This window comes from Carassius gibelio, chromosome B19 (assembly GCF_023724105.1).
Source record: "Carassius gibelio isolate Cgi1373 ecotype wild population from Czech Republic chromosome B19, carGib1.2-hapl.c, whole genome shotgun sequence".
NCBI classification, from domain to species: Eukaryota; Metazoa; Chordata; class Actinopteri; order Cypriniformes; family Cyprinidae; genus Carassius; species Carassius gibelio.
This window is the reverse complement of record NC_068414.1, coordinates 26786252-26812050: the sequence shown is the minus strand read 5'-3', so window position 1 is coordinate 26812050 and position 25799 is coordinate 26786252. Positions and strand designations below refer to the sequence as shown.

The following is a 25799-nucleotide window of genomic DNA, read 5'->3' as shown; positions in this document are numbered from 1 at the left end:
TGGACATGAGTCATCACAACAATGGTTTGATTGTGCTAAAGCTATTCTTCACAGCGCTCTGCTTCTTTCTCATAGATAGGCCTTGTTGTGCTCGGCCTAAGTCGAGGCAGATGTGGACTAGAACAATAGCAGCTCCTTTAATCAGAGAGCAGGGTAGTGACACCCTCCGCGGGCGCACAAGGACTTGAAAGAATGCCTGGCACCAGCCCAGATTCACTGACGCTATTACAGACCCACCTCATCTCCCGTGATGCCATGCAATGGAGGGGACGACACCTTCAAAGGCCAGCCCTTCTTCCTTAGAAGCGCCGAAGACTATCGAGAAGGTTTGCAGAGTGTCCCCAGAGCGGACTTTGGATTGATTGGAGAAGGACATTCGTGGGACGTCCAGACTGTAGACCACCAAACAGAACACCAAACAGAACAACACCTAGAATGGCCACCGCAAGCACCTCTGGGCAAAGTACCTTCGGGCTGGGCAGAAAGAAGAAGTCCCCTGGTCTCCTGGATCAGATCGGCAGGTTCTTCGGAGGAGACAAAAAGAGAAAGGGAAAGGTGTGTCACTTTTTTTTTTTTCCTAAAATGTGTTTTCCAAACATTTGCATGGTCAATGACAACTTCTTGCTCAAACTTTCTTGGGGAAATAATTAGACTGAAATTCAATGTAGTTTAGGACTCAGATTATCAGTTAATATGTATGTCAGCGAAATTTGAAATATTTTCCAGTCTTGTTACCAGATAAGCAAAAGCTTCTCCAAGTTTAATTCCATTAAACAAAGTATTTGATCTTAAATCCTGTTGATATTGAACAAATAGCTAATTTGCTGATTCAAAATAATGTTCCTTCAAAGCTCAATGTTCAAAGCCTGTTCTGTCTGATTTAGCAACTGATTATTTTTATGAGATTTGTATTTGATTTTTTTTTTCAATCATGCAGTGGCGAAATAGCACAAATGTTAAAACCAATTAATTCTCACAGCATTAGCTTTGGGTACAGCTGTTTGCAGTGCAAGTCACATCATTATAGGAGTTTGCTGTTCTGCTGGTAAAGTGCGATTCAGTTAAAACCTCTAGGTAGCACTTCATCTATTCACACTCCTGCTTCAAAGCAATTTAGGTGCAAAGGTAAATTTAGAGAAGCATAATATTTTTATTTCCATTTTTACCTCTTTTGTTCATTTGTGGTTACATTTTGCCACAAAAATCGAATGTAGTTAAATTGTGAATCTTTCATGATTGGATTTCCAGTCTAAGAGGCAGTCATGCTAATGTATGTGTTGCAACTTGACTCTAGACGTTTCTCTTTCATTTATTTGAAGGGCTCATTTCGTGGTCATCTATCCTCCTCTCCACAGAGACCCCACCACTCTTCCACCCGTCGTCGTGGAGATGTCAACCCTGTGGTGCATTTCTTCAGGAGCTTTGTAAGTATCCACGTGTGCCGGCATGGATTTTTACATGTCTCAGACTTCAAAGAGTGATGTGAAACCAACAACTGCAACCCCAGAAAAGAACTCTAAGACATTTTCACACCTCCCTTTGTCCTCATCTTTAGCTCCCACTGATCCAAAGAGTTTGTTATCGCTCTCAATGCACAGGGCAGCAGGAAAACATGACCTCAATCAAGGTCAAATATATCAGAAGAGCTTAAGCTTGCTTTTTTTAAACCAAACTTCACTATGGCAATTGAAACATAAGGCAAGTTTTGGTCCTAGACATGCCACATTGTGTCTGGTCATTTGCTGTCTGAGTCCGCAGGCCAAGTTTTTCGTCATGTTTTCAACATGCAGCCCACGTTTTCTTTGCTACAATAGTTCAGGCTTGTTATTCTGTGAGACAGACAACATTACACACACTTACGTCACTAGTGTTAGATTCTCTGCTATGTAGTAAAGAATGAGTCACTCTTTGGAAGTCACTGTTTCAGATGATTTTTTATTTTGTGATGTAAGATGTGATGTGTAAGTGTGGCAAATTCCACTTTTAGACGGCATGACCTCAAACCAAACCATGCCCCCCCACCCCCCACCCCCACAAAAAAAACCTGTGGAAACTAGATAATAGTGTTAAAGTTTATAGTGTTAAAGTTCCCCCATTACTCATGTCCTGAATAAAAAATGTTTTTCTGGCAAACACTAATTGCATAGTTGTTTCTCGGGCTTGTTCATTAAAAAGATACAGTCTCTGCCTTCATTATTCATCTGAATTGCAAGCAAGCCTAATGATCGACCCTTGTAAACATCTTTAAAATGTAAAAGTCTTTGTTCAAGGATTGCTTATCTTGTTTGCATTATGCGGGATAACGAAAATGTCTTGTTATAATACTCAGGCCTCTAAATTAAAAGCTGTGGCTCTGCTTTTTGAATTCTTAAAATGTTCTTTGACTAAAAGTTTTTTAATCTGTTTCCTCAAAGGTGTCCTCTCCTCGTCCCAAGTCGAGGGTAAGTCTAAAATCCCATTTTTCTACTGGCGTGCATCTAATACCATCATTTAAATTGCTCCTGATATATGCATTTTAAGTTATTTCAGGACAATTTGCTGCGATATTCTGCTGAAAAAAGTGCTTCACTCAGGATATAAATGGTGACAGAGCAAGAATGTGAAATTTGTAACACTCTATTAGGCCATTGCTACCTAATTACTATTAAGCATGGGGTTACAACTACCCTCTTAAATGAATATTACAACTGTTTCCTAGCAGATAGAATAGATTTGACCCATAACCATTTTCTATTCACTCTCGTATCCAGCAATGAAATTGTACTTCCATCTAAAAAGAAATGTAATCATTCTACATTCTTTTTTGTTTCATTTGCAGTGGAGAGAGCTTTTGGGCCTGGTATGTCATTCATCTTTGATGTGATTCACGTTTGCATTCACAGACACTCTCATAAACGATCTGATTGGATGATTGCAGGACGTCTTCCTGTCCTATGTCTTGTTTCTAATAGATCTGTCACGTTTCTTAATCGTTTGTTCTCTTCTTTGTGAATTAACCAATGCATCGCTCTAATTACAGCTGCTGAACTTTTGGCTGTGCTTCATGAGAATGGGTCCATTTTACGCCAATCTCCAGATTGATCACATTTTTAGTTGTATGGAGGGCTATGAAATTTAGGCCCATGCCATTTTTAGCGGAGCTAATAAGCATTATTGCATTGTGGTTTCAATTTAGCCACATTTAATGCTTTCAATATAATTATTGCACTTTTAACTCACAATCTCATGAGATTAAATATGCAAAACACATTTTGTAATGCAAAAATGCATGAAATAGGCATTACATAAGAAATCTGTTGTAATTTCACTCTAATGTTTCATTTGATTATGAATTTACACAGCTTTTAGCTGTGCTATAGTACATGGAAGAGTGATCTTAAGCACTGAAATTATTAGAACATTACAAGAATTTTCATGTTTTTTGATTGTTTTTCAGTTCTTTCTTTCTTTCTATCTTTCTAACTTTCTACTGTATATTTTTTGCCTTGATTTTTGCGCTCTTTCTTCTCTGATGGGATTTTTCCTGAACCAGAGCGACTCTCTGCTTCTTGATGACTTTGAGACAGCAAGGCTTTTTCTGAGTCACAGCCGGTAAAGCAGCTTTCTCTCTAGGGGTCTTGGAACTGTTCACTCTCCCCCATAAACCCATATTCCAACCAATCTACTCCCTCCCCAGGTCTTGATTCACTGACTCACTAGCGCCCCCTGTGTTTCTGTAATATGTTGTTTAACTCCACAGGCTCCAATACATAAAGGCATGCAAAAAGCTGGCATGCAGCATTAGATGTATTTGGACATTAATAACTGACACACACACAAAAGGTGTTCTTCTTTGGCTGGCAAAACTGTTTTGTGCAGACTGTTTCCTATGGTCGATCCGTTATGTAAATAACCCATGTTATGACTGTCCTCCTATGCTGCGCTCTTGTCATCTCTAAATAACCCTCTCCTATAAAACTTGATATGTGGCAAACATGTAACAAATTCTCTGTGCTGCAGCCTCCTTTTGCACTCTTTATTCAAAGATGTCAGTGCAGAGATGCACTTATGCATCACCAATCAAAACACATAGCACAGAATCTATACTGCAACATTTTAAACACCGATTTTTGATAAAGTTGATATAATATCACAAATAAAATAGTTTACCATTAAACAGCAGTGGGCTGGTATCCTCTCTGTGTTCATAAAGTGTATGTTTTAGGCATCCCTGTCAGCACGTGGCTCGGAGAGCATTAGATCGCCTCACAGACGCAGAAGGGAACAGAATACCCTCTCCAGAATCTTCAACCTGGTGAGCCTAAAACAGCAGAAAAAAAGACTCTCTCAAAAGAATATCATACATATTTAAGATCTTTCTCTCTTTTTTTGGCTTTTTTAAAAAGGTTATTCTCATTTAGACGCAATTACAGTTGATTGATGCGCCTTTATGTAAATGCTTACAAAGAAAGCTATTTCAACATCGAGATGTAATTAAGGCTATTAAAAATGTTCGATAGTGGGATGTTGCATGGATTATTGCTTTGAAACCATCCAGAGCTCACTTTATGTGCTTGAAGAGGCATGTGAAATAGTGAATGAGAATGTCCTTGATAAGACTATTGACTGCTTCTGTTTCTGACCCAGAGTCACCTTCTGTATGCAAGTCCAATAATATCCATCTCTCACTAAAGTAATGACACCTATCCTGTCAGTGAGGGCTGTGCAGTCTTTCAGCAGTCACTGAAGCTCTTTTATTCAGTTAAGCTTTTCAAAATCAATATTTATTTAGGTTATAAAGAAGGCATCTGTTTCAATTTTACAGTCAAAGTTGAGTCTTTCTATGCGCCCTAACCTTGCTTATGTTCAGTCAAGACATTGAGAGTTTCATTGTAACATAAGCATTTTGAACTTTTGCCAGGTGCAGGGCATAAACTATTCAAATCTCTTCGTGTTCATTCTGACTGATTGCTAATAAGATTTGATTTTCAGAGGATTGAGGAAACATCACCTGCTTCTAAAACGAATCGTTCACTTTGAAGTGAAAACTCTGCTACCATTTACTGATCCTTGTGTCTTCCCAAACCCATACGGGTTTCTTTCATCCATGGAAAGCAAGGATGTTAATTATCATGTCTTAAGGTGCTTTTTTTCCAAACAATAAAAGAGGATGGGGACCAAGACAAGAAAAGATAATTTAAGGATAAAAAAAAGAAAAAATGATTTGCTTGATAGCCACTGTCACCATTCGTTTTTCATTATATGAAAACAATGTAAGTAACAAAATAGGTCACTGATAAAAATAGTTTTACAGGTTTGTAATGAAATGCTTGTATGTATTTGTATAAATAAACTACCATTCAAAAGTTGCTTCAACTAGTATCATTCGATCAAAAATACCGTAAAAGCAATAATATCGTGAAATGTTAAAATTTAAAATAATCATTTTCATTTAATATTTTAAACATGTATTTTTTGCCTGTGTTGACATCTGAATTATTATTAATGTTGAAAACATGATAATATTAGTCAAAAGAATAAGGAAACGTTTCACTTTTGAACATTTGAGGCATCCTTAAAGGCTACATACACATATAAAAAAAAAACTCACTGACCCCAAACAACCGAATGGTAGTATATTTATATATGTACATTTTTGCAAGTATCTGTTCCATATAATTTTTAAACAGGTACTGTTTGTAACGTTTTCAATGTGACGTTTAAGCTGAATGACATTGATGTTCGCATTTAGCTCAGATCATCTACCTCATCTGCCCTTTTGCCTAATTTTGTTTTCTCCCTTCTCTTCTGCACTTTTCACACGACAATCTCTCCTGAACAGAGGACACAGAGAACACAATCAAATCAGTCTGGCTTTCCACATCCATTGTGCTGTAGAGCTAGAATGCTGAGTGCTCAGATCACTCTTTCGAAATGTAGCATAGCTTGCAATGGCTGATAACGCTCTTGCAATATGGATGACTCAGCATTGCCATTTTTGTTATTAAATTCTTGAGATTTGACATTGAACATTGAGGTCCTTCACCCACTCTGCTGATTCTCTGTGCTATTTCTATGCAAGCTGCAGCTGTAATTCTTTTATATTGTGTTTCAGAACTAACATTGATTTTGACCTTGCTTAATCAAGCACCAATGTTGAGAAGGTTTCAGAATTGGCACGATGATGACCATACTGGTTTTCTCTCCGATCTCAGGGAGAAAGCCGATCTCGCTCTCCACCCAAACGCTGGAGCACCATCTTCTGAGCCCATCACCACCCAGAAAAACACAAAGATGGAAGAGGGTGAAACGGATGAAAAGCAAAAGTTTGAGAGGGAGGATCTCTGCCCTATAGATTCACAAGTCGCAGCGAGTTTAACAGACTAACATTGGCCATCTTCGCTTCCTAGATAGAGATACAATCCAAGTATCTGTTGTTACATGCCTTCAGGGTTTTATAAGCACGTGTTGACTGCATGTGTGCAAAACTGCTGCAATAGTTTTCAATGGTCAGGAGATGCAATAGTTGCTATATTGGAAGCCTCCCTGCAAAATTCAGTTCAAAAATGTTCAACAGGATCATCATCCCTCAGAAATGCAGATTAACCAAAAGGTTTGATTATTAGTCTTCATTGACCAAACTAGACAGAGTATTTCTCTGTTTGCACCAATAAACATAAAAGTAAGATATAACTGGCATCAAGAACCATGACCGTATAATTCTGAATTTACCTCAGATGTATCTTACACAATGGGTTGCTTGTGTGCCATCCAGCATTTGATGCCTGACATTAGTCATTGTGCTACAGTGAAGAAGCCTCTCCATGTTTGAGATCAATGTTCAGCCTCAGTGTATTTGTGGATGTTTACATTAATTGTGGTCTTTGTGTTGTGTTATATATTGGTTATTTCCTTTGTACCAAGAACTATGTATATAGGATTCTATAAAGGATTGTGTTTTGAGCAATTAAAAAAAAAAAGACGACCAGTTAACATTTAATATCTAATATTAAATTTGATTTATTTGAGTAATTATTTAGCTCTTTAATTAGAAACATGCCTTAAAAGTTGTTAATCAAAGACTAAAACCTGATTTTGTGGACTAGGGAATAGATTCTAAGCATTTCTGACGCTTGGATTGTATGCCCTCAGATGTTGCACTGCAGTATGTGTGTTAAAACAGCCGGTAAATGTTGTCTGCGTCATTATGTCTGCAATTTTGATGTTATTTTAGAAAGGTCTCATGTAATTACCAGGGGGAGGATTAATATTTAAATAACAGACATGCAGAAATCTTAGATGAACAGTCAGTGGGAGCATAAAGGGTATGGAACCGGCGAGGAAAAGGAAAGAAACCTGAAAGTGTACGAGGGATCATGTGAGAAATGATAAATGAGGAATTCTGAAAGAGTACGGTGGAGTTTATTCAGCTGATTTATTTTTATGTTTTTTTTTTTCTCTCTGTGATGTTTCTCTAGTGTCTTAATAATGTTCATCGTTTCGTGTCTCATAGACTCTTCCTGTATGTACTGTTTCTGAAATATTGCTGAATAAACATTAGGTCAAATATTCTCCCTGTCAGCGCTGGATTTGTCTCCAAAATGGTGCTACATTTATATAATGCACAGATATTCTGAAGTGGCCAGGTGTTCTGATGTAATATCTTTAACCCTCCCTTTATTTATAAAGTAACAAAAAAATAAAGAATCGGAAATGTATGTAGTCTGTGTTTGATTGTGCATCTGTTCATCCCTTGAGGTTCTCCAAAATCTTACTAAATGCGTTTGTGCATTTTGATTTTAGTTATTAATCTATTTATTTGGATTGGACAGTTGGAAATGCATTTTTGACTGTTCATTTTTAGTCCACACACCAGATAATGATAAAATATTTAACTAGTTTGTCAATGCAAAGTGTGCATCTGCATACATTTCTGTAAAAAAGAGGAGTCACACACACACGACAATTAAAATAGCTATAACATGAAACAAAAACAGATCATTTTATGATTCTGGATAAAATGTGTTTCTTTTATGTCTAACCAATAGTAAAATAACTGGGATTTTTCTTTAAAGACAGTAAAATAACATGTCTTGTCAACATCCCCATTTCTTTGTGTTAAACTTAAAACACTGAAATAATAAGAGAAGAGAAAGAAAATTGTTGATTTCTGAGATTCTCAGGATTCTCTCTGAAGTAGATGTTAGCAGAGAAATTGCCATGACCTTTTTCGTGTGCTCGACCTAGTCAATTGTGAATGAGTTGGACAGATACTTGGTGCTTTCTTTTAAAAGAGGTCTTTTGAAAATTCACTGAAAATGCCTTTAGTTTCAGAGTGTACATATTAGCCTTAAAAATAAACCTGGACTGGCCAAGAACACTACTAATATTATTTGATTAAAGCTAATGCTAATAATATCAAGGCCTTAATTACTGGTAAAAATTAAAAAAAAAAAAAAAACATACATATTAAATGCACATTGCTAATTTTCTAATAACATTAAGGAAACATTCTCTTGTTCTTGGAATGTTCCAAAATAATTCCTAGAATGTTATGTTGTTTAAAATTAATTTGAAGGGACATTGCAAGGAACATTGTGCTAAATGCTGGAATACACTGCATGATCTTTCCCCGATTACTTTGCCCGATTTACAGTCTGGAGCAATAGCTGCACTGCAGATTGGAGATGACACGTTTCATAGAAAATCGCATAGTGTGTGATGGTAACAGACTCTGATTATTTAGCAGAATATGATTTCACCAATTTGGAGGATAACATGTTTGATATTTTGAGCCAATTTAAGCATACATATTGTTTTCATTGTCACGCATCTCCTAGCAACAAGGCACATATTTCTGCGAGAGATTGTTGAAATAGGAACAACTTGAAAGTCTGGTAATGTGTGATCCTCAGTCGTTTACTGTATGATGACCAGTTTATCCTCTGTCACTATTACAAAGTTGGTTAGTGTATGATGTTTAAAACATTTGTTCATCTTCAGAACACAATATATTTGATCAAATTTGGATGAAAGAAAACAAAAATAACAAATAGTCTGCTGCCATTATCATGTGGTGCTGCATAGAACATACTTGTGCTGCACCTTGTTTAAATACAGGGGAATGCATGCAAATGCGTTGTGTTATAAAAACAATTGAATAAAGTTGATATTTTTGTTCTCTTTGTGCACAAAAAGTATTCTCGTAGCTTCATAACATTATGGCTGAATCCCGGATGTCACATGGACTATTTTAACGAAGTCTTTACTACGTTTCTGTGCATTGACTTTGGTAGTACCCTTGCTGTCGATGGAGGATCAGAGATCTTTGGGATGGGATTTCATCAAAAATATCTTATTTGTGTAACAAGATGAACAAAGGTCATATGGATTTGGAATGACATGAGGGTGAGTAATTAATGACAGAATTTTCATTTTTGGGTGCACTATCACTTTAACTTTTAAATCTCTCTTTTTAGAATGTTTGGATTACAATAAATTAGTCATCTGAAAATATCCATACTGCACTCAAAATAATAATAATAATAATAATAATAATAATAATAATAATAATATATATATATTTCTCTCACAGACACCCAATCCAGACTTTCTACACGAAAAGTGCTACGCAGCATGTCTTATCATAAAACTAGAAATGATCCATAACTTTAATAAAAACATAAGAACAGTCGATATCGATCAGTGTCTACAGCTTTGGTAAGATCATGTGACTATTTTTTTTTCATTCAAAATCACATATTTCACGACTTCAAACACGCTCTTGAGATCTGGAGGGTTCACAGATGCATTTTCTTTATTCACCTGAGGACCTGTCACGGAGATTTCTTTGAACATGATCCCAGCACATTTTCCTCGAAGTCCAAATAAAAAGTAAAACAACGGTAAAAGAGGAGGTTGTGTCACTGTTTGCTTTGAAGAAAAAATGTTTGATCTGTTTTTGTAATATCTACATCCCTGTAACACATGAATGCTCACATAAATCCATTATTCCCTGTGTTCTGTAGCGCGTGGCAACAGGTGTTTGATCATATCACTATAAACCGTGAAACACTGCCCTCCTTTGGTGAAATAATGGAGCGCACATTTTTAAAAAAATGTTTGCATTGGTCATCTTTATTTCTAGAACACGGGACATTTACTTGATATTGGACTTGAACTTAATTTTCTTTTTACTCTCTACTATCTTAGCCACAAATATCCATTAGTTAGTTCGTTTGTTTGCCCAAGATTCCCAGCAGTTTAGGGGAATATTTACATTAAAAAAAAAATTGGTAGACCTCAGCAGAATTCCAAGGGGGCGCATTTAAAATACGCCAAAGTGTTAAGACAAGGAGGGGTTTCATATAAGACAAAAATCAAGATGTAAGGTATCGTTATTCATCCATTAATTCCTCAACATCTGTATATTCTTCTTCTTCTTTTTTGTTGTTTTTGTTAAGAATGATGGTTCCAGCAGTCTTGTTATTTGGCATTTTCAAGTATCATGAAAATGAATAAAATATAAATGTAAAAAATAATGGAAATTGCTATAATGAATATACATTTTGTAGTTATGTCTAAATTAATATATTTTTTAAATATTTTATCAGGTTGAAATTGCTATTAGTGAATGTATTAACTTGTAAACACACACACACACACACACGTTTGTTTTTGTGAAAAGTGGGGACATCCTATAGGCGTGATGGTTTTATACTAGAAACGGTATATTCTATTGCCATTCACCAACCCTACACCTAACCCTAACCCTAACAGGAAACTTTGTGCATTTTTACTTTCTCAAAAAACAAACAAACAAAAAAAAAAACTCATTCTGTATGATTTATAAGTGTTTTGAAAAATGGGGACATGGGTTATGTCCTCATAAGTCACCCTCTCCTTGTAATACCTGTGTCATACCCATGTCATTATACAGAGTTGTGTCCTGATACAGTTTGTCAAAAAAAACAAGGAGCACACACACACACACATATTATATATATATATATATATATATATATATATATATATATATATATATATGTACCCTCCGTTAGTATTGGAACAGTAAAGACAGAATTGTTCTGTTTGCAGTGGAGTCAAGAAATCTGTAAATATGATTAAAAGATGAATATGAGACAAAACTACAGAATGTCACATTTTATTATTGGGTGATTCAACACAAAGATGTTTTACCAGCTAAGAAGATCAGCACTTTTAGAGTTTCATCTCCCTATCTTATGATCATAAGTATTGGAACAGTGTCCTCACGGCTCTTTTTAAGTGTTCAGCTGTGTCCTGTTGCATTAATTCTTCAGATATTAAAAGCAGGGATGTGTCTTATCAGTTATATCCGTTGCTTCTGCATTCTTAGTCTTGCATTCGAAGATGATACACACAAAAAACCAAGATGAAGATGAAGAAGCCAACTCTGAAAGAAAAGCAAGCAATTTGGATGCTTAAAGAAAAGAGGAAGTCAATCAGAACTATAGGAAAAACAAAGGGCATGGAGAAATCAAGAGTTTGGAAACTACAGGCGACATCAGCAACCAACGACGACCTGATCGGCTGAGAAAAACAACAGTAGTTGATGACAGACAAATCATAAAAGCTCTAAAAATAAAGCCTAAAATACATGTCTGTAAAATCACCAACAACCTCCACAATGCTGGGGTGTTGCTCTGTCAATCTACAGTCCACGGGAGAATTTGACACAGAATTACAGAAGCTACACAGCAGGATGCAAACCTCTGATCAGCATCAAAAACAGAAAGGCAAGATTCTTCACAAATGTGAGTCAGCAGAGTTTTGAAACTTAAGTTGATGGTCTAATGAGACAAAGATTAGCCTTTATCTAAGTGATTGGAAAGCAAAAGTGTGGAGAAAAAAGGGAACTGCAAATGATCCTAAGCATACAACCTCATCTGTAAATCTTGGTGGAGATGGTGTCATAGCTGTCTCTAGAACATTTTAATGATAACTTAATGTATGATGGCAGTAGCAGAATGAATTTGGAAGGGTACAAAACATCTTGGCTACCAATTTTCAAGAACATGCCACCAAACTCATTAGAAAGCACTTCATATCGGATCAGGACAATTACCCAAAACACCCTGCCAGTTTAATCAAGGACTTTATCAGGGCAAAGAAATGGAAAGTTTTAGATTGCCCAAATCAATCTCCAGATTTAAATCCGATTTAAGACTACTTTCACCAGGAGACTAAAGACAGAAACTCGACCAAACAAGCAACAGTTGCAATTAAGGCTGGGAAAGGCATTTCGAAGACCAAGAGTCTGGTGATGTCTATGGGTTGCAGACTAACTGCTCTGATTGCATGCAAGGGATCTGCAACTAAATATCAGCTTTTAATCTTTTACATCTGCCTTAAATTCAACTGTTCCAATACTTATGCCCACATCGAATAGTGGGATGAACTCTAAAAGTGCTGTCCTTTTTATTTGGTAAAACGTGTGTGTCGAAAGAGCTAATAATAAGATGTGACAATCTGTAATTTTGTCGCATATTCTCATATTTGCAAATGTCTTGACTCCACAGAAGAGAAAGCAATTTTGTCTTCACTGTTGTAATACTTATGGAGGGTTCTCAGTGTGTGTGTGTGTGTGTGTGTGTGTGTGTGTGTGTGTGTGAATATCGTGTTTGAATAGCTTTTGAATATCGTGTTTGAAAATGGGAGGCATCTAGTCAAAGATTGAGAAACACTGATGCACTGATTGTTTGTCACTTTATAAGGTGGGTATCGTGACTGCAATCAGCCCATAGAGGGCACCAGCAGCTCTAACAGAAAAAGACGAGCTTTATTTTGATATTCAGGTCAATATCCTTAGCATCTCTTTTTTAATCCCCTGACTAAGCTATCTATCTATCTATCTATCTATCTATCTATCTATCTATCTATCTATCTATCTATCTATCTATCTATCTATCTATCTATCTATCTATCTATCTATCTATCTATCTATCTGAACCTGCATAAAACAAAGCAGATGTTAGTAGTATTGCGGAGCAGACTGACAGAGCTGTTTCTTCTCCTCTGGGGGCCTGGATCGGTGATAGCACTGAGGATCTGCCACAGGGAGGGAGGGGGACTGTTGTCATGACACATCTCTCCCTAGTGGAGGAGGGGTTAAGCACTAAGGGATTTCCACCGAAGCAAGACTCCACACCAGCCCGACCATCTGCCCTCGCCCCTGCTATCTCTCTCTCTCTCTCTCTCTCTCTCTCTCAGCCCTCCCTTCCTTCTCTCATTCATCCTAGATTCTCCCTCCTCCTCACACGTCCATCTCTAAAAGAGATCGGATTCGCTGGTTATTAGGGCAATGTAGTTGTATTGCATTAGAATGCATTACAAATTAGTTTCTGAATTAAAACTAAGAAGCTGATACTATCATTTTTAAAGGTGAGAACAGCTGCACATATACAGGTATATGACATCACACACACGTACTGTAATTTTGTTGGTGTAATGTGGTTAGGAGGGACATGTTCTTTCTAACCGCCAGCTTTCAGATGAACAAAACTGCCTGTTAGACAGCTGCTGTCCACTATCAGTCACCTGCGGGCAATGTTGCATTTGAAACTCTCTGCTATAGTCTATCATCAGCTAAAACACAACTCAGATCAAGAAGCTAACGTTCTCTGAATTTTGACATGTTCTAGTAAGGTTCTTTCAAAGTTTTGTTCATGTTCAGCAATGCACACAAAATCTCTTTAGATATAAACTTCTGTTATCAATGGAATATTGTCCACCACTTCTTTTTTTTAACATAAAGTTTAGTACAAAGAAAGGTGAAAAACATTGCCATTTTGCAACCCTGTACCAGATCAGAAAATGTAAATATATAACTAAATAAATGTGCGTAACGTTAATAGAATGTTCATTCAGAGTTACAAGGACATAATACGTTTTCTGTGTTTTTAAAACAATTAAACACTGCAAAAATTGATTGTTAAATTAATTGTACTAGCAATTTATAGAATATTCTTTCTACATCATTTTTTATGAACTCATATTTTTTCAAAATTCCTGCAAACTAGACAAATACAATAATGGACACTGAACATAATGGAAATTTCATTCAGAGAACATTCAGAAAGAATGTTTCCATAACTTAACTGGCTGGACTAATACGTTTGTAAAACACTCTTAAAACATGTTTTTCTTTGCTGGGTTACATCTGTTTTGTTGTCCGAGCCACAAAGCCATCTGTGCGACTTCAGGACACATAATAAAGCCCTTTCGGGCGCTAGCGGCTAACTCCAGCCCTAGTCTTGCTCTGAGGTAATATCATAAACATGGCAGACTAGCGTTTTGTCTATAGCCTGACAGAACGAATCTATCAGCCATTATTAGGCAGAGCTCCTGAGCAGCCATGACAAGAAAACATAAACCTCTTTATTCTATTTTTATGCTGTTTTAATAGAATCGATATCCTGTCCCAAAACTAATTACAGGTACAAAGAGACACTGCCAGATGAAAGCACCTATGCTTTGATGGATGATGAGAGGCGAAATAAATGCGATTTGTGCAGTAATGGATGACGGAAGACTTTCTGCAGCATCTCTAAGTTCTGTTTGGGAGAGTCAGTCATTGAACAAGCCTAAAATTTCTAACCAGCGAGGATCCAGGCTATGAACACAAAGGCTCAAAGGTTCAATCACAAACGAGGAGGGGCCTTGGAGAGTTAGTGAGGTCATCTTCTCGCTCAGTGCCCTTGAGGCCCTTAACCTTAAGGTGCTCCAGGGAGACCATACCTACTGTCAGCGCACACTAAATCTCTTTATATAAAGTATTCTTATAACCTAATGTGGTATCCATTATGTTGTAACAATGGAATAGATTCCAAATTATTTTTTATTTTAACATAAAATAAGAAAGAGATTAAAAATGAAAGAACAAAGGTGAAAAAATATTTTTTTTTTTTCTTAAAGGAATAGTTCACCTCAAAAATGTAAATTCTGACATCATCTGCTCACCCTCATGTGATTCTAAACCTGTATCAGTTTCTTTCCCTACTATGGAAGTCAATGGGGACCAACAACTGTTTGGTTCTTCAAAATTCTTCAGAATATCTTCTCTTCAACATCAGAAAGAAACATATACAGGTTTCGAATGACATAAGGATGAGTAAATGATGACAGAATTTACATTTTGTAAATTAGTAAGTTAAAAATCAATTAAAGGTATCTTTATTTTGGGAAGTGCTACATTAATATATTAACACATTTTGAACTTATACAAATTTAGAATGAGTTAGTTATTCTTTGATATGTATCTTTAAAGTGAACCTCATAGACAGTGTTAGTCATCTCTATTTTTTTTCCTGACTTTTTGTTTGGTTTTGTAGAATACATAAATTTTTCTAAATATTTAAACTGTGTGTTTTTTTTTATTATAACCATTTCCAAATAACTGAATTTATTTCAAAATAATTGAGGCTGCTCAGAAAAATTACTAATGATGAAATTAATTCCACTAAAATTCCACTGAGTTACAGAAACATATGGCAATGTTTATTTATTTTTTCTCAATTCTATTAAATCAAGCTGATCTGTGACGAAAATAACATAGACATATATTTTACTTTTTATAAATATTTAACATCCAACAATTGTTGTAGTGATTTTTTAATTATTATTATTATTATTATTATTATTATTATTATTATTATTATGCTTTATTTTATTCTGAAGAGGAATACATTTAAGAAAAGTCAAGAGGCTTAAAGGTAATCTTCAGAACGTTTTAATGTTCTCATAATATAATTTGTAAACCTTTTGGTGGAATTGGAATTCATAATGTATAATACTCCAACAAACAAACAAACAAACAACAACAACAACAACAAAAACAATTTCCACAACACACTGATATTAAATGTTTTAATTTTGCATCAGTATTCTAAAAGGCAAAATAAATAAAATCTAAGTGTTTAGAGTCCTAAAATTTCATCTGATTAAATGTAGGTTTTTGGTTTCATTATACCATTTGGTAACTGTTATAATTAACCGTTATACCATTTGGAGAAAAATCAGCAGGAGTGATTTGTAAACATAACACTCAAATGAGAGAACTCACAGTGAGTTGACCACGGTGCACCTTAATTGTCTGAGGACTCAGCTCCGGTTTGCCTCTTTTTGTCTGAATAGATTAGTCCCCAGGTCAAAGTTTGGCGGGCTCCCCTTCCCCCTCCCCGCCGTGAAATATTCACTACATTCTGCTGTTGTCAACAGGCCTGACACTGCAAATCACAAAACAGGGGATTAAAGCAGAGGGGTTAAGTATATAACATGTGGGTCTGAACCAATGAGAAACCAAACTGCATCTGCTGGCATGACCTATTTTTAGACTTCCTTTTCCTGCAACATTTTATACAAAACTATTCATATTGCGCTTCGTACGAGAGTAACTGAGGTCGCTGATAGGCTACTATGTATATGTCCCAGATTTAAAGTAGATGCTTCCTGTTTTACTACAGTGCCGAAAGGTTGCATCAGCTACTTATGAGTAGTTTTCAGATGCAAAGACTCAATTTAAGTTAGAAATGAGTCAGTTGAGCTTGTTGTTCTGTTGTCTCTATAAACTGCACAGTTTGAGGTGAACAGGAAAAGCATTCTGCACTTCTCTATGGAGCCTGTGAACTCTGACCTGCTGGAAGAATATTCACGTGCATCCACCCCCACTCTTTAAACGAACTCTCAGAGTCAAAGTTGTTCCGCTTGCACTGCGGTGGAAAACAACAGGTTGCTTCTTTCAGATCATTTCACATGTTCCATAACTAGGATGCATAAGGAACTTTAGTGCAGAGCAGAAGGCAAAGACTTTTTTTGGAGCAGAATGCAAATGCCGCAAGAAAAAAAAAAATGAGAAAGTGTTCTTTGTGAGGGCAAAGTGTGTCTGCAATGCAAATGCACCCGGGATAAAACACAATGGGTCGCAGACAGACTAAATGGAAATGATTTTAAACATCTTTTAAACATACTCAGGCCCAACTGTAACCCTGCTGTTTGCGCTTCTGTTAAAATATTCCACTCAAGTCACAGAGCTTTATTGTTTTTCAGATGTGATCATTTATACTCATCCTTTCCCCTTGTGTCCAGACTCCTGTGTGTGAGGTTTTGTGTGTGCCTGAGAGGAATCAAGGGGTGAAAGAGTTCAGAACTGCCCTTCCCCCACAACCAAAAAATCCATCGACTCTCGCTCATGGACTTCCATCACAAACAAGCCCTTAAAAGGCCTTAACTAGCCTTCTACCACGCTACAATCCATCACGCTCCCTAAGGTCCCAAAACTCTGGACTTTTGGAAGTACATATATATGTGTATGTGTGTGTTTTTGGTATACCTATAGCAAAGTCCACTAAAGGAGGTACAGCTTTTCCACATCTGGCTCCCTTCCTGATGATGTTCGGGGTTCAGACACTCTCTCTCTGTTTAAATCTAGATTAAAGACTCATCTCTTTGGCCTAGCATTCAAATAATGCATCTCATCAAATGCACATTATTATTCTTTTGCTTGGGTTGAACAAATTATTTTTGCTTGGTTGGAACAGCAGCTACGCTAACTATTTCTTTCTCTGTTTCTGTCACTATGAATTACACAAGCTTCAGTCTGGATCCAGCAGATGACCGAACACCTGAGAAGATCGACTGATGCTAACAGCTGCAGTCTTTAGTCTCCTTGTTAGTGCATCCACCTCCCATGCTGGAGGCTGAGGTTCGAGGCCCATTTGGAGCAATAGTGAGGTTTTGTGAGGAGGATCTGGGAGAGAAGGGTTATATTGGTGCCGTGACCCAGATGGGAGTGAAGTTAATGGAAATGAGTGTAACGGAGGCCGGTGGTAGGTGCTGTGCAGACCAAGGTTCGAGACACACTCAGAAACAAGAACGAGGTACGGCAGTGAGGACCCGGGAGAGTGGGGTTACACAAGCATACTATTAAGATGATTAGAAAGGATGAAAGATGTATTTGAATGATTATAGAAAATGTGAGAAAAAAAGTTTAAAAACAAGCATTGTTAGGCTTACAGCTGTGCCGTTTGATAATTGCACGAATGCGTTGATTAATGATCAGAGCTGCGGGCCAGATGTAGTGTAGTTGGTGGTTAATGACAGGGTGAGTCTGGGATTAAATATGAGATGGGTAAATGGAGATGAGGGGGTCAGGTTACATGTCTTTTCAGACCTACTGTTCATACTGGAGCATTATGAGCTGGGAAGAGGGGGAGGCACTGGGGCCCAGCGGCAGCCACAAGCGACAGCTGTCACAGCCTCTGGTGAGAGCCGCTAATGACCACTTTTCACATAGGTGTCCTGCAACAGCTCCAGCCAAACAGCTACTGCATTATCCACTTCTGCATGGCAGGCCTTAAAGTTATGTAATGAAGGACTGAAATTATACAATGGTGATTATGTTTGACTAGTGACTTTAGATTGCACTGTTTTTAAAGAGCAAGTGTGATGAATAGAAAAAGTATATATAGCAGCTGCTTGATGAAAAGAACAATTAAATTAGTTAACTAAAGTTGTGAGAGATATATACTAGTGCTTGGCAACGAGTAATCGTGATTAATCACATCCAAAATAAAGGTTTCTGTGAACATATGTTTGTACTGTGTATATTTATTATGTATATACACACACATTCAGTATATATTTAGAAAATACTTACATGTACAGTGCATTCAGGCTATAAATTTTTACCTAATTTACATATATTTTTAAATATATCCATTATACATATTACATTTTAAATAAAAATAACAATATAATTAATACCATTAAATGTAACTCCTATATGAAATCTTGAATAGCATGCATGTATATTAATCATGTGCCTAATGCAGTAAGATAAATGTGTCAATGACAAATAATATCAGTGATATTATCTATAAACCCAGTTTAAACCAAAAGTTATTATAAGTGTGATGTATTTATGTCAGTTTTATAAAAGGGGCATTTTAGAGCATTTTCTAACAAATAAACAAAACATGGAAATGTCACGTAACAATTTTTTTTCTTTGCACCTTTAGTACATAGTTGAACACAACTAAATCATATTTGTTTTACTCAGTTTGACCTGCACAAAATGTGCTTCTTTGTTAAAAGGATTTTTTTTTTCAATTACTAATCTTGACGCATGATGGTCTAAAGAGGTCACATGACAACAAAATGGCTTCCAGCATGTTGGTTGAGACACTTTGATTTGCCAATTCATACTCCAAAACAAAACAAGTTCAGAAACAGGCTAATGAATAACACTGACTTTTAAATAAATAATAAATAATATTAATTAATCATTAAGAATAAATAAATATCATTTAAAACATTAAATAATCATTTTAAACAAATAATATTAAACGTTTAATTAATTCGATATTTACATTTTATTTTCTCCAGTTACACAAGCTATATAAAACTTAGCTGTTGTGACTTAAATCAGTTTTGTATTATGTATTTATATGTTTATTTACTTAGTAAAATAAAATATTTTAAATAACCTAAAAGATTAAGAGAAAATAAAAAACGAGCATCTCGTCCTTGACCCATATATATATATATATATATATATATATATATATATATATATATATATGTGTGTGTGTGTGTGTGTGTGTGTGTGTGTGTGTGTGTGTGTGTGTGTGTGTGTGTGTGTGTGTGTGTGTGTGTGTGTGATGCTTTATCTCTTCTCAAATCATCTAGCCTAATTATAATCCTTTACTGGCAATCGTCATACATTATCAGGTTATATGCCAATAGACAGAGATTGTAGCGTTACAAACGCTCTCAACACCAGACTTCTGCATCACCCAACTTTATGCTGAACAAACAATAGTCAATGAAAGAGGGAGGTACCATTGGCGCTCCAGGTGTCGCACCAAACACACGGGGCACTTCGCTGTCGATCCGTCTCGATCTGGATCAACGTCGCTCGATGTCATCGCATTGTTTTCTCGATCTACAAACCTAGGCGATCTGATCGCTTCGATTTGCGATTTCAGCGCTGAAGTCGTTCGGAAACCGCGGATGCCACTCAGTTCGTCATCCTCGCGGAGTGTCACCTTGCGTTTGTGCCGCTGCTCCACAACTTCATTACGTCATTCGTATGTACCGAGGTAAGTTTCGAATCGAATTCTGAGAAGGAATCGATCATTAACAGTAGGGTCGCTAAATCTTTTGTGTTGATAATAGTTCGCTACTTTGAAGGGAGATTGGACGGGGGAGATTTCGCTCGGGCTTGCTGTCGTGATGTGAATAGGCATTGTTTCAGCGCTGGTCTAATTGAGATTAGATTAAGATTAGAGATCATTCTATTGGCAGCTCACTTTAAACGATAGTCGCACACTCAGTGATTGCTTTCTTTAATGTAGATAGCAGTACATAAAGCATGTCGTGTCGCACTCACACATAAACCTCTGCCATAACCCATTCTGTTTGACCAAGCGCTATTTTTAGGAAGTTATCTCTTCTGGAGATATTTAACCATTGTACCATATAGAGATGGAAATCGGAAGGAATTTATTGATTGCTATTGTTCCGACCATTGCATAGGCTAAATCTATTAACGATCTAGTAGACTAACTTTTGAGGAAGAAATGTGCGGAAACAAGAATTTCTTGTTATAGGCTAGCCTTCTACACTCAGTTTTTGATGATCATTTCAGATTTCTTCATAACATGTAGGCCTAGTATATAACAAATCCGAAATAATGTCAGCACAGGCAAAGGGTGTTTTTACATAGACTTTTAATGAGTTTTCACAGACGTTTTAAGAGGTGGGAATCCACTTGGTGTCTAACATAAAAGATATAAATATATAAAGGCTAAAACAAACAAAACTGGGGTAACAATTGATTGTTTAATTTATTTAGCCTATCCCTATATATAAAATAGCCTAGCCTACTATGATCGCCCCAGCAAGTGTTTGTGGTTTTAGTAAAACGAGACAGATTAAAGTGCTTTTGATTCACTAAAAAGAACCGGCTCATAAGAGTCATTTGTTTAGAAATCGTAATGCATCGGTTATGCTGTACCTATGTTTTTCTTTTCTTTTCTCTCCGCTATAAAGAACCGGCTCATTAAAGAGTCGTTCGCTTGACATTCGAGCTACAGTGGTTGCGTTGTACAACTACAGTATGTTTTTGATTCACTATAAAGAACCGACTCATAAGAGAATCATTTATTCTGGATTCGGACTATGCTGGCTGCTGTTTGTTTCGCGCTGTACATTCAATGCTGGTATAAACAATACTTAACACAGTCAGAACAGCTGTGCTCCGAGAATACACGTCCAAGAATCCAGTGTCGTGAAAAGCATTCGGTCCGGTAGGCCTAATAGTTAAATGGCACCTATTCTTAAGAACCGTTTCTCATTTTCCAACTCTATTTGTGGGAATTCAGAAATGTAAAGCTTTTGAGCTGACATACAGAGGTGTCGTCTATGTTTTAACATAACTTTTAGCAAATTTAGGCTATTTACTTGAATGTTTTCTTAACATTTAGATATACAATCGACAAATATCGACCAGCAATATATATTTTTTCTCACTAGGCTATTTATTATTGTTAATTTAACAGTAGCCACGTCATGTATTTGATATTGTGTAGGCTACAAGTGCATTTTTTGTTCTGATCGTAGCTTTAAACCAAAAACTCATCCAGGCTCAGGGAAACAGATGTACATTTAAATAAACTTGTTGATGAAGTGCAACACATGATCCATCACTGAAAACCAATTATTTTAGATGGAAAAAACATGCCATGCAATTAGCATTAAATTAGGTTATCAGCTATCTTCCATCATCCTATTGATTTTTTTTTTCGACATGATTAGACATGATCTAATATTAGACATTTGTACGTTTCTTTTGGGTGCAATACACAATAGCGATCAATGGCTTCGGAATGGATTGTCTTAAATCTAAACCCAGTGTTATTTTGAGAGCTATTACAGTCTAGGGCGGGGCTTTGGTGCTTTACTTTTTTTGTTTTGTTCAGTTTTTTTTTTCCTCCCCTCTCCCTGAAAGCTTGTCGGATGCTTGTCAGTTCGCATTTAGCTTACCATTATCAAGGCTCAAAGCCTTTAGGACGACGGACTGCGATTTATAGGGAATTTTTGGATAACGGTCCTGTTGAATTGGGATCTTAACTATACGGAGATAAGGAATATGTGATTGAAGCATTTGGAAAGCAGCTGAGGATGTTCGTGCTTCCTAAAGAATGTGCATGACTGATCTTCCACATGAGGACACTTGATTAATAAAAACATATGGTAAGGCGTTTTACAGCTAAAACGTAATCAAACTAAGTATTGTGTATACTAATTATAGTATGTTTCTGACCATACAGTATTTGATTCTGTAATAAACTTTGATAAGTAAACGACTACAAACATCTAAAATTCAGAAACTGGTTATAATCTTAAAGCAACTATTAAAGTGTTTTATTGCTGCTAGCTCCTACTGTGTTAAGTTTGCATGCTTATTTACATATTAGGAAGGTTATTGTGCTCATTAGCTTGGATAAAAACTGTTAAACTGGTTTTATTGTTGTTTGATAATGATAATGAGGAGAAGGAAGGGGAGGAGGGTGATATGTGTGTGCATTATCACAACTGTCATAGTGCCAAGGAACATCTGCTCATGTGAAGCTGAAAGTTCATGTACCAGTCAAATAAGTTGAGGGAGTTTTTTTTTTTTTGGTAAATGACACAACAGGCATATGCATGGCTCTCTTGTTGTGTTATTAGGTGAATTTGCTGGCATAAGGGCTATTGGGGGGGGGGGGGGGGGCTGCTGGGATGGCGTCAGCACACTAGTTAATACCCCTTTTCTTTGTGAGGAGGGGTCTGTTTCTGACTAAAATGAACGGGTTACTTTTGTGCTTTCTTTTGGGTGTAGGAGTGTATTCATTTTCTGCCATTGCTGGTTTATGTTGCAGTTGTTATAGTAGGTTTCATGTAGATAGAAGTGGAGTATTTGCGGAGTTGTTTTGTCATGGTGTTTAATTTGAAAAATGTTTTAAACATGCATGCATCTACATGCATGCTGCTCCAGTGGCGTCGACATGATTTCAGAACAGAAGGAGGACTACATCATGCACATGTAGTTTAACTCTAAAGGAACAACGGCATGTCTTTCTAAAAAAAGTTAGTGTTGATATGTGAAAATAATTAACTTCTCAAAGTCCCAACTGCATACTTGACTGTGTTTACTAAGTTATTGGTTGTCAAGAGGCTGCCATGGGTTTAAAAAAAAAAGACACTGAACACTACAGTTATTCTTGTGTTATGTGCGATAGACAAAAAAAACCTTACCTTGCAGCAGTGGTGGGAGATATTTGCATGGGCCTTTTGCTAAAGTCACTTCCCTTTTATGTGCATCTGCTTACTGTGCTCAGCCTCAATGAAGCAAGTTGTTTACATGGCTTCGGTTCACGCACTACACACCTTTTTGACAGTGCAAATCAAACAAACTCCAGCATGTTCATTCGGGAATGAGTGAGTGGGTGTTGTACTGCTTGTTTGAGTTGTGAAGAGACCTAAGTGACCTGTGAAATCCCAGCCGTGACTGTTCTGAGATGTAAGGAAAAGTGATAAGATGTTCTGTGCTTGTTTTGTTCTTTGTTCATCGGAAAAGGGCCAGGGGCCTTGGGTTCAACCGTTTAAATGTCGAGGGATGTGGGATTTTTGGATTTCAAGACTTTTCTGTGAATGAGAATGGAATAAAGAGCCTTTTTAAAAATGTAAATTAGTTTAAAAGAGTGATGGTGGAATTGGAACCCAAGCTGTTTACTTAAAAATAACTGTTTGCCACATTCCTAAAAAAACAGCGGGCTTTTTATTGGCATTGATGGTGCCACGAAGAACCTTTAACATAGTGGAAAATTAATACAATTTGTAAATGTTTTTCACATTAGCACTTCTATGACAGTACTTCTATGATCCCACTTTGGAAACTATATTTTTAAGAACGCATGGGATATTTGCGTTGCACAAAAGGTTGCTTAAAATTGAAAACATTCTTAGGATTATTAAAATGTACTTTATTCAAAAAACAAAAACATAAAGTTCTTTAAGGAACTGTTCACAGAAAGTTTCTTTGAGGAACTAAAAATGGCTCTTCTATCGCATTGCTTCAAAAACCCCCTTTTACAACCAATATTTTTAAAAGTGTCTACAGTACCTAGAATACACAGCATGGTTACTTATGCATCTTTTCAAATATATCCAAAAGATTAAATAACACTACACAAGTATCTGGTCTTAATTTGACATACCCATTTGTGGCCAGACTATTTTCACTGCGTTTGAGGTTTATGGCTTTTGAACTTGTGTTGACCTTGCGAAGCTGACCCTGTTCGCCCCCTTAACATTCAACTACTGTATGACTTAACAAGCGTTTTCAATGCGTCCTCTTGCAACTCCTAATAGTTCAAGATCCGCTGGCTGGAGGAAGGGTCCATTAACATTATCAGTGGCTTTGAGTACAGGCAGTGGGGAGGCTAAAACAAAAGGCACAAGGGTGGCATTGTGAAGGATCAGCAGTAGATTACTGGAATTCTTTTTGCGTGGCCTGAATAAGCTTCTAGTTCCCCCATCTGGACACATGGGAAAAGCTTACATTTGCAACTGTAATATTTTAATGCCATTGTTATACTGAAGCAATTTGAGGCTGCTTAGCCATTAGTGTCATTTGGATTCAAAAGACGTAATAACGGGCGATCCTTTTGGTGAAGTGTGTGCAGTAATGTTTTATGATACATTCTGTTGATTATTAAAACACTCATAGTAGGGGAAATAGATTTTATGAGTTGACTTTATTGCTAGAGTATGCGTAATGTGTATTATATAATTTCACAAAGCTGTTAAATGTCTCATTGCTGCATCATTACCTCTCATTGTTCATTAAATCAAACATTTACAGAAGTAGATGAGAGCGAGCTAGTGGATTTGGTCATGCAGTATGTCATCGACGGAAGTGCAGTTTTACCTGTTGTGGATTAATTTGAATAACTGTCTGTTTGATAAACTGCTGATTGTTGTACATTCAGTCTAATAGAATCATAATCAGGAAAATGGCTTCGAGGATATACACACAGGGTTCAAATTGAGAGACAAAGTCAATTTCCATGTATCCTCGGGAGCAATAGTCCTGAAAGGAAATAACCATAAATTTCTTGAATTCTCTCTATTGTGGTCTTAATCCAGCTTTGGTTTGAATTACAGAGAGCGAGTTAAATGAAAATGTGCGGTTGTCAGGGTTGCCAGGTCCCAGAAATATTTCCAGCCCAATGACAACTCAAAACCCGCCCAAATGGAATGAAAACTAGCCCAATTTTTCAGTGTCCAATCAGATTAGACAACGGCTGGATTCCCACAAAGGGCCTTAAAATAAATGTATATAAGTTTAAGTTTAAAGTATTCGCCTTTTGTCTTACCCAAATTCTTTGCACACACTGTTTTTTTAATACACAATACACTATTATATATATATATATATATATATATATATATATATATATATATATATATATATATATATATATATATATATATATATATATATATATAAAATACACTATTCTATCATCATTTGGAACACTTCGAATCCACTCCTTTAATCCTTTCTCTGTCTCCCATTCTTTGCGATACTTCTTTCCATACTTTCCCCATTTACCTGACATTTTAGAATGCTGCTTGTTCATCCACAGACAACCGAACCAACGCTTCTGACTACAACGCTCTCATGATGTGAGTGACGTGATGATGATGCTTGATTTGTGATGTCAAAGCACATG

General features: G+C 36.6%; 2 protein-coding genes across 6 annotated transcripts in view; both read left to right on the top strand.

Annotated features, from left to right (window-relative positions):
- The first annotated feature begins 235 nt into the window (after positions 1-235).
- On the top strand, positions 236-7697 carry LOC127979710 (myelin basic protein-like). 2 transcript variants are annotated; one of them, XM_052585314.1, is made up of 6 exons: positions 236-555; positions 1356-1424; positions 2415-2441; positions 2819-2839; positions 4205-4294; positions 6195-7697. In XM_052585314.1, the coding sequence occupies exons 1-6, from the start codon at positions 251-253 to the stop codon at positions 6364-6366; spliced, it is 684 nt and encodes a 227-aa protein (XP_052441274.1). In that variant the 5' UTR covers positions 236-250; the 3' UTR covers positions 6367-7697. The 2 variants fall into 2 exon arrangements, with proteins under 2 accessions (XP_052441274.1, XP_052441275.1); XM_052585315.1 differs by having other exon boundaries at positions 269-555; positions 1320-1424.
- A 12150-nt stretch (positions 7698-19847) lies between these two features.
- LOC127979760 (zinc finger protein 516) overlaps positions 19848-25799 on the top strand; it is a 36998-nt gene continuing 31046 nt past the window's right edge. For 2 of the 4 annotated variants that reach the window (XM_052585381.1, XM_052585383.1), the window contains exon 1: positions 19848-20117. The gene's annotated coding sequence lies outside the window, so the exon portion shown is untranslated. Of the gene's footprint in view, positions 20118-21623; positions 22273-25799 lie in introns of those variants that run through there. The other 2 variants (XM_052585379.1, XM_052585382.1) reach the window with 1 other exon arrangement.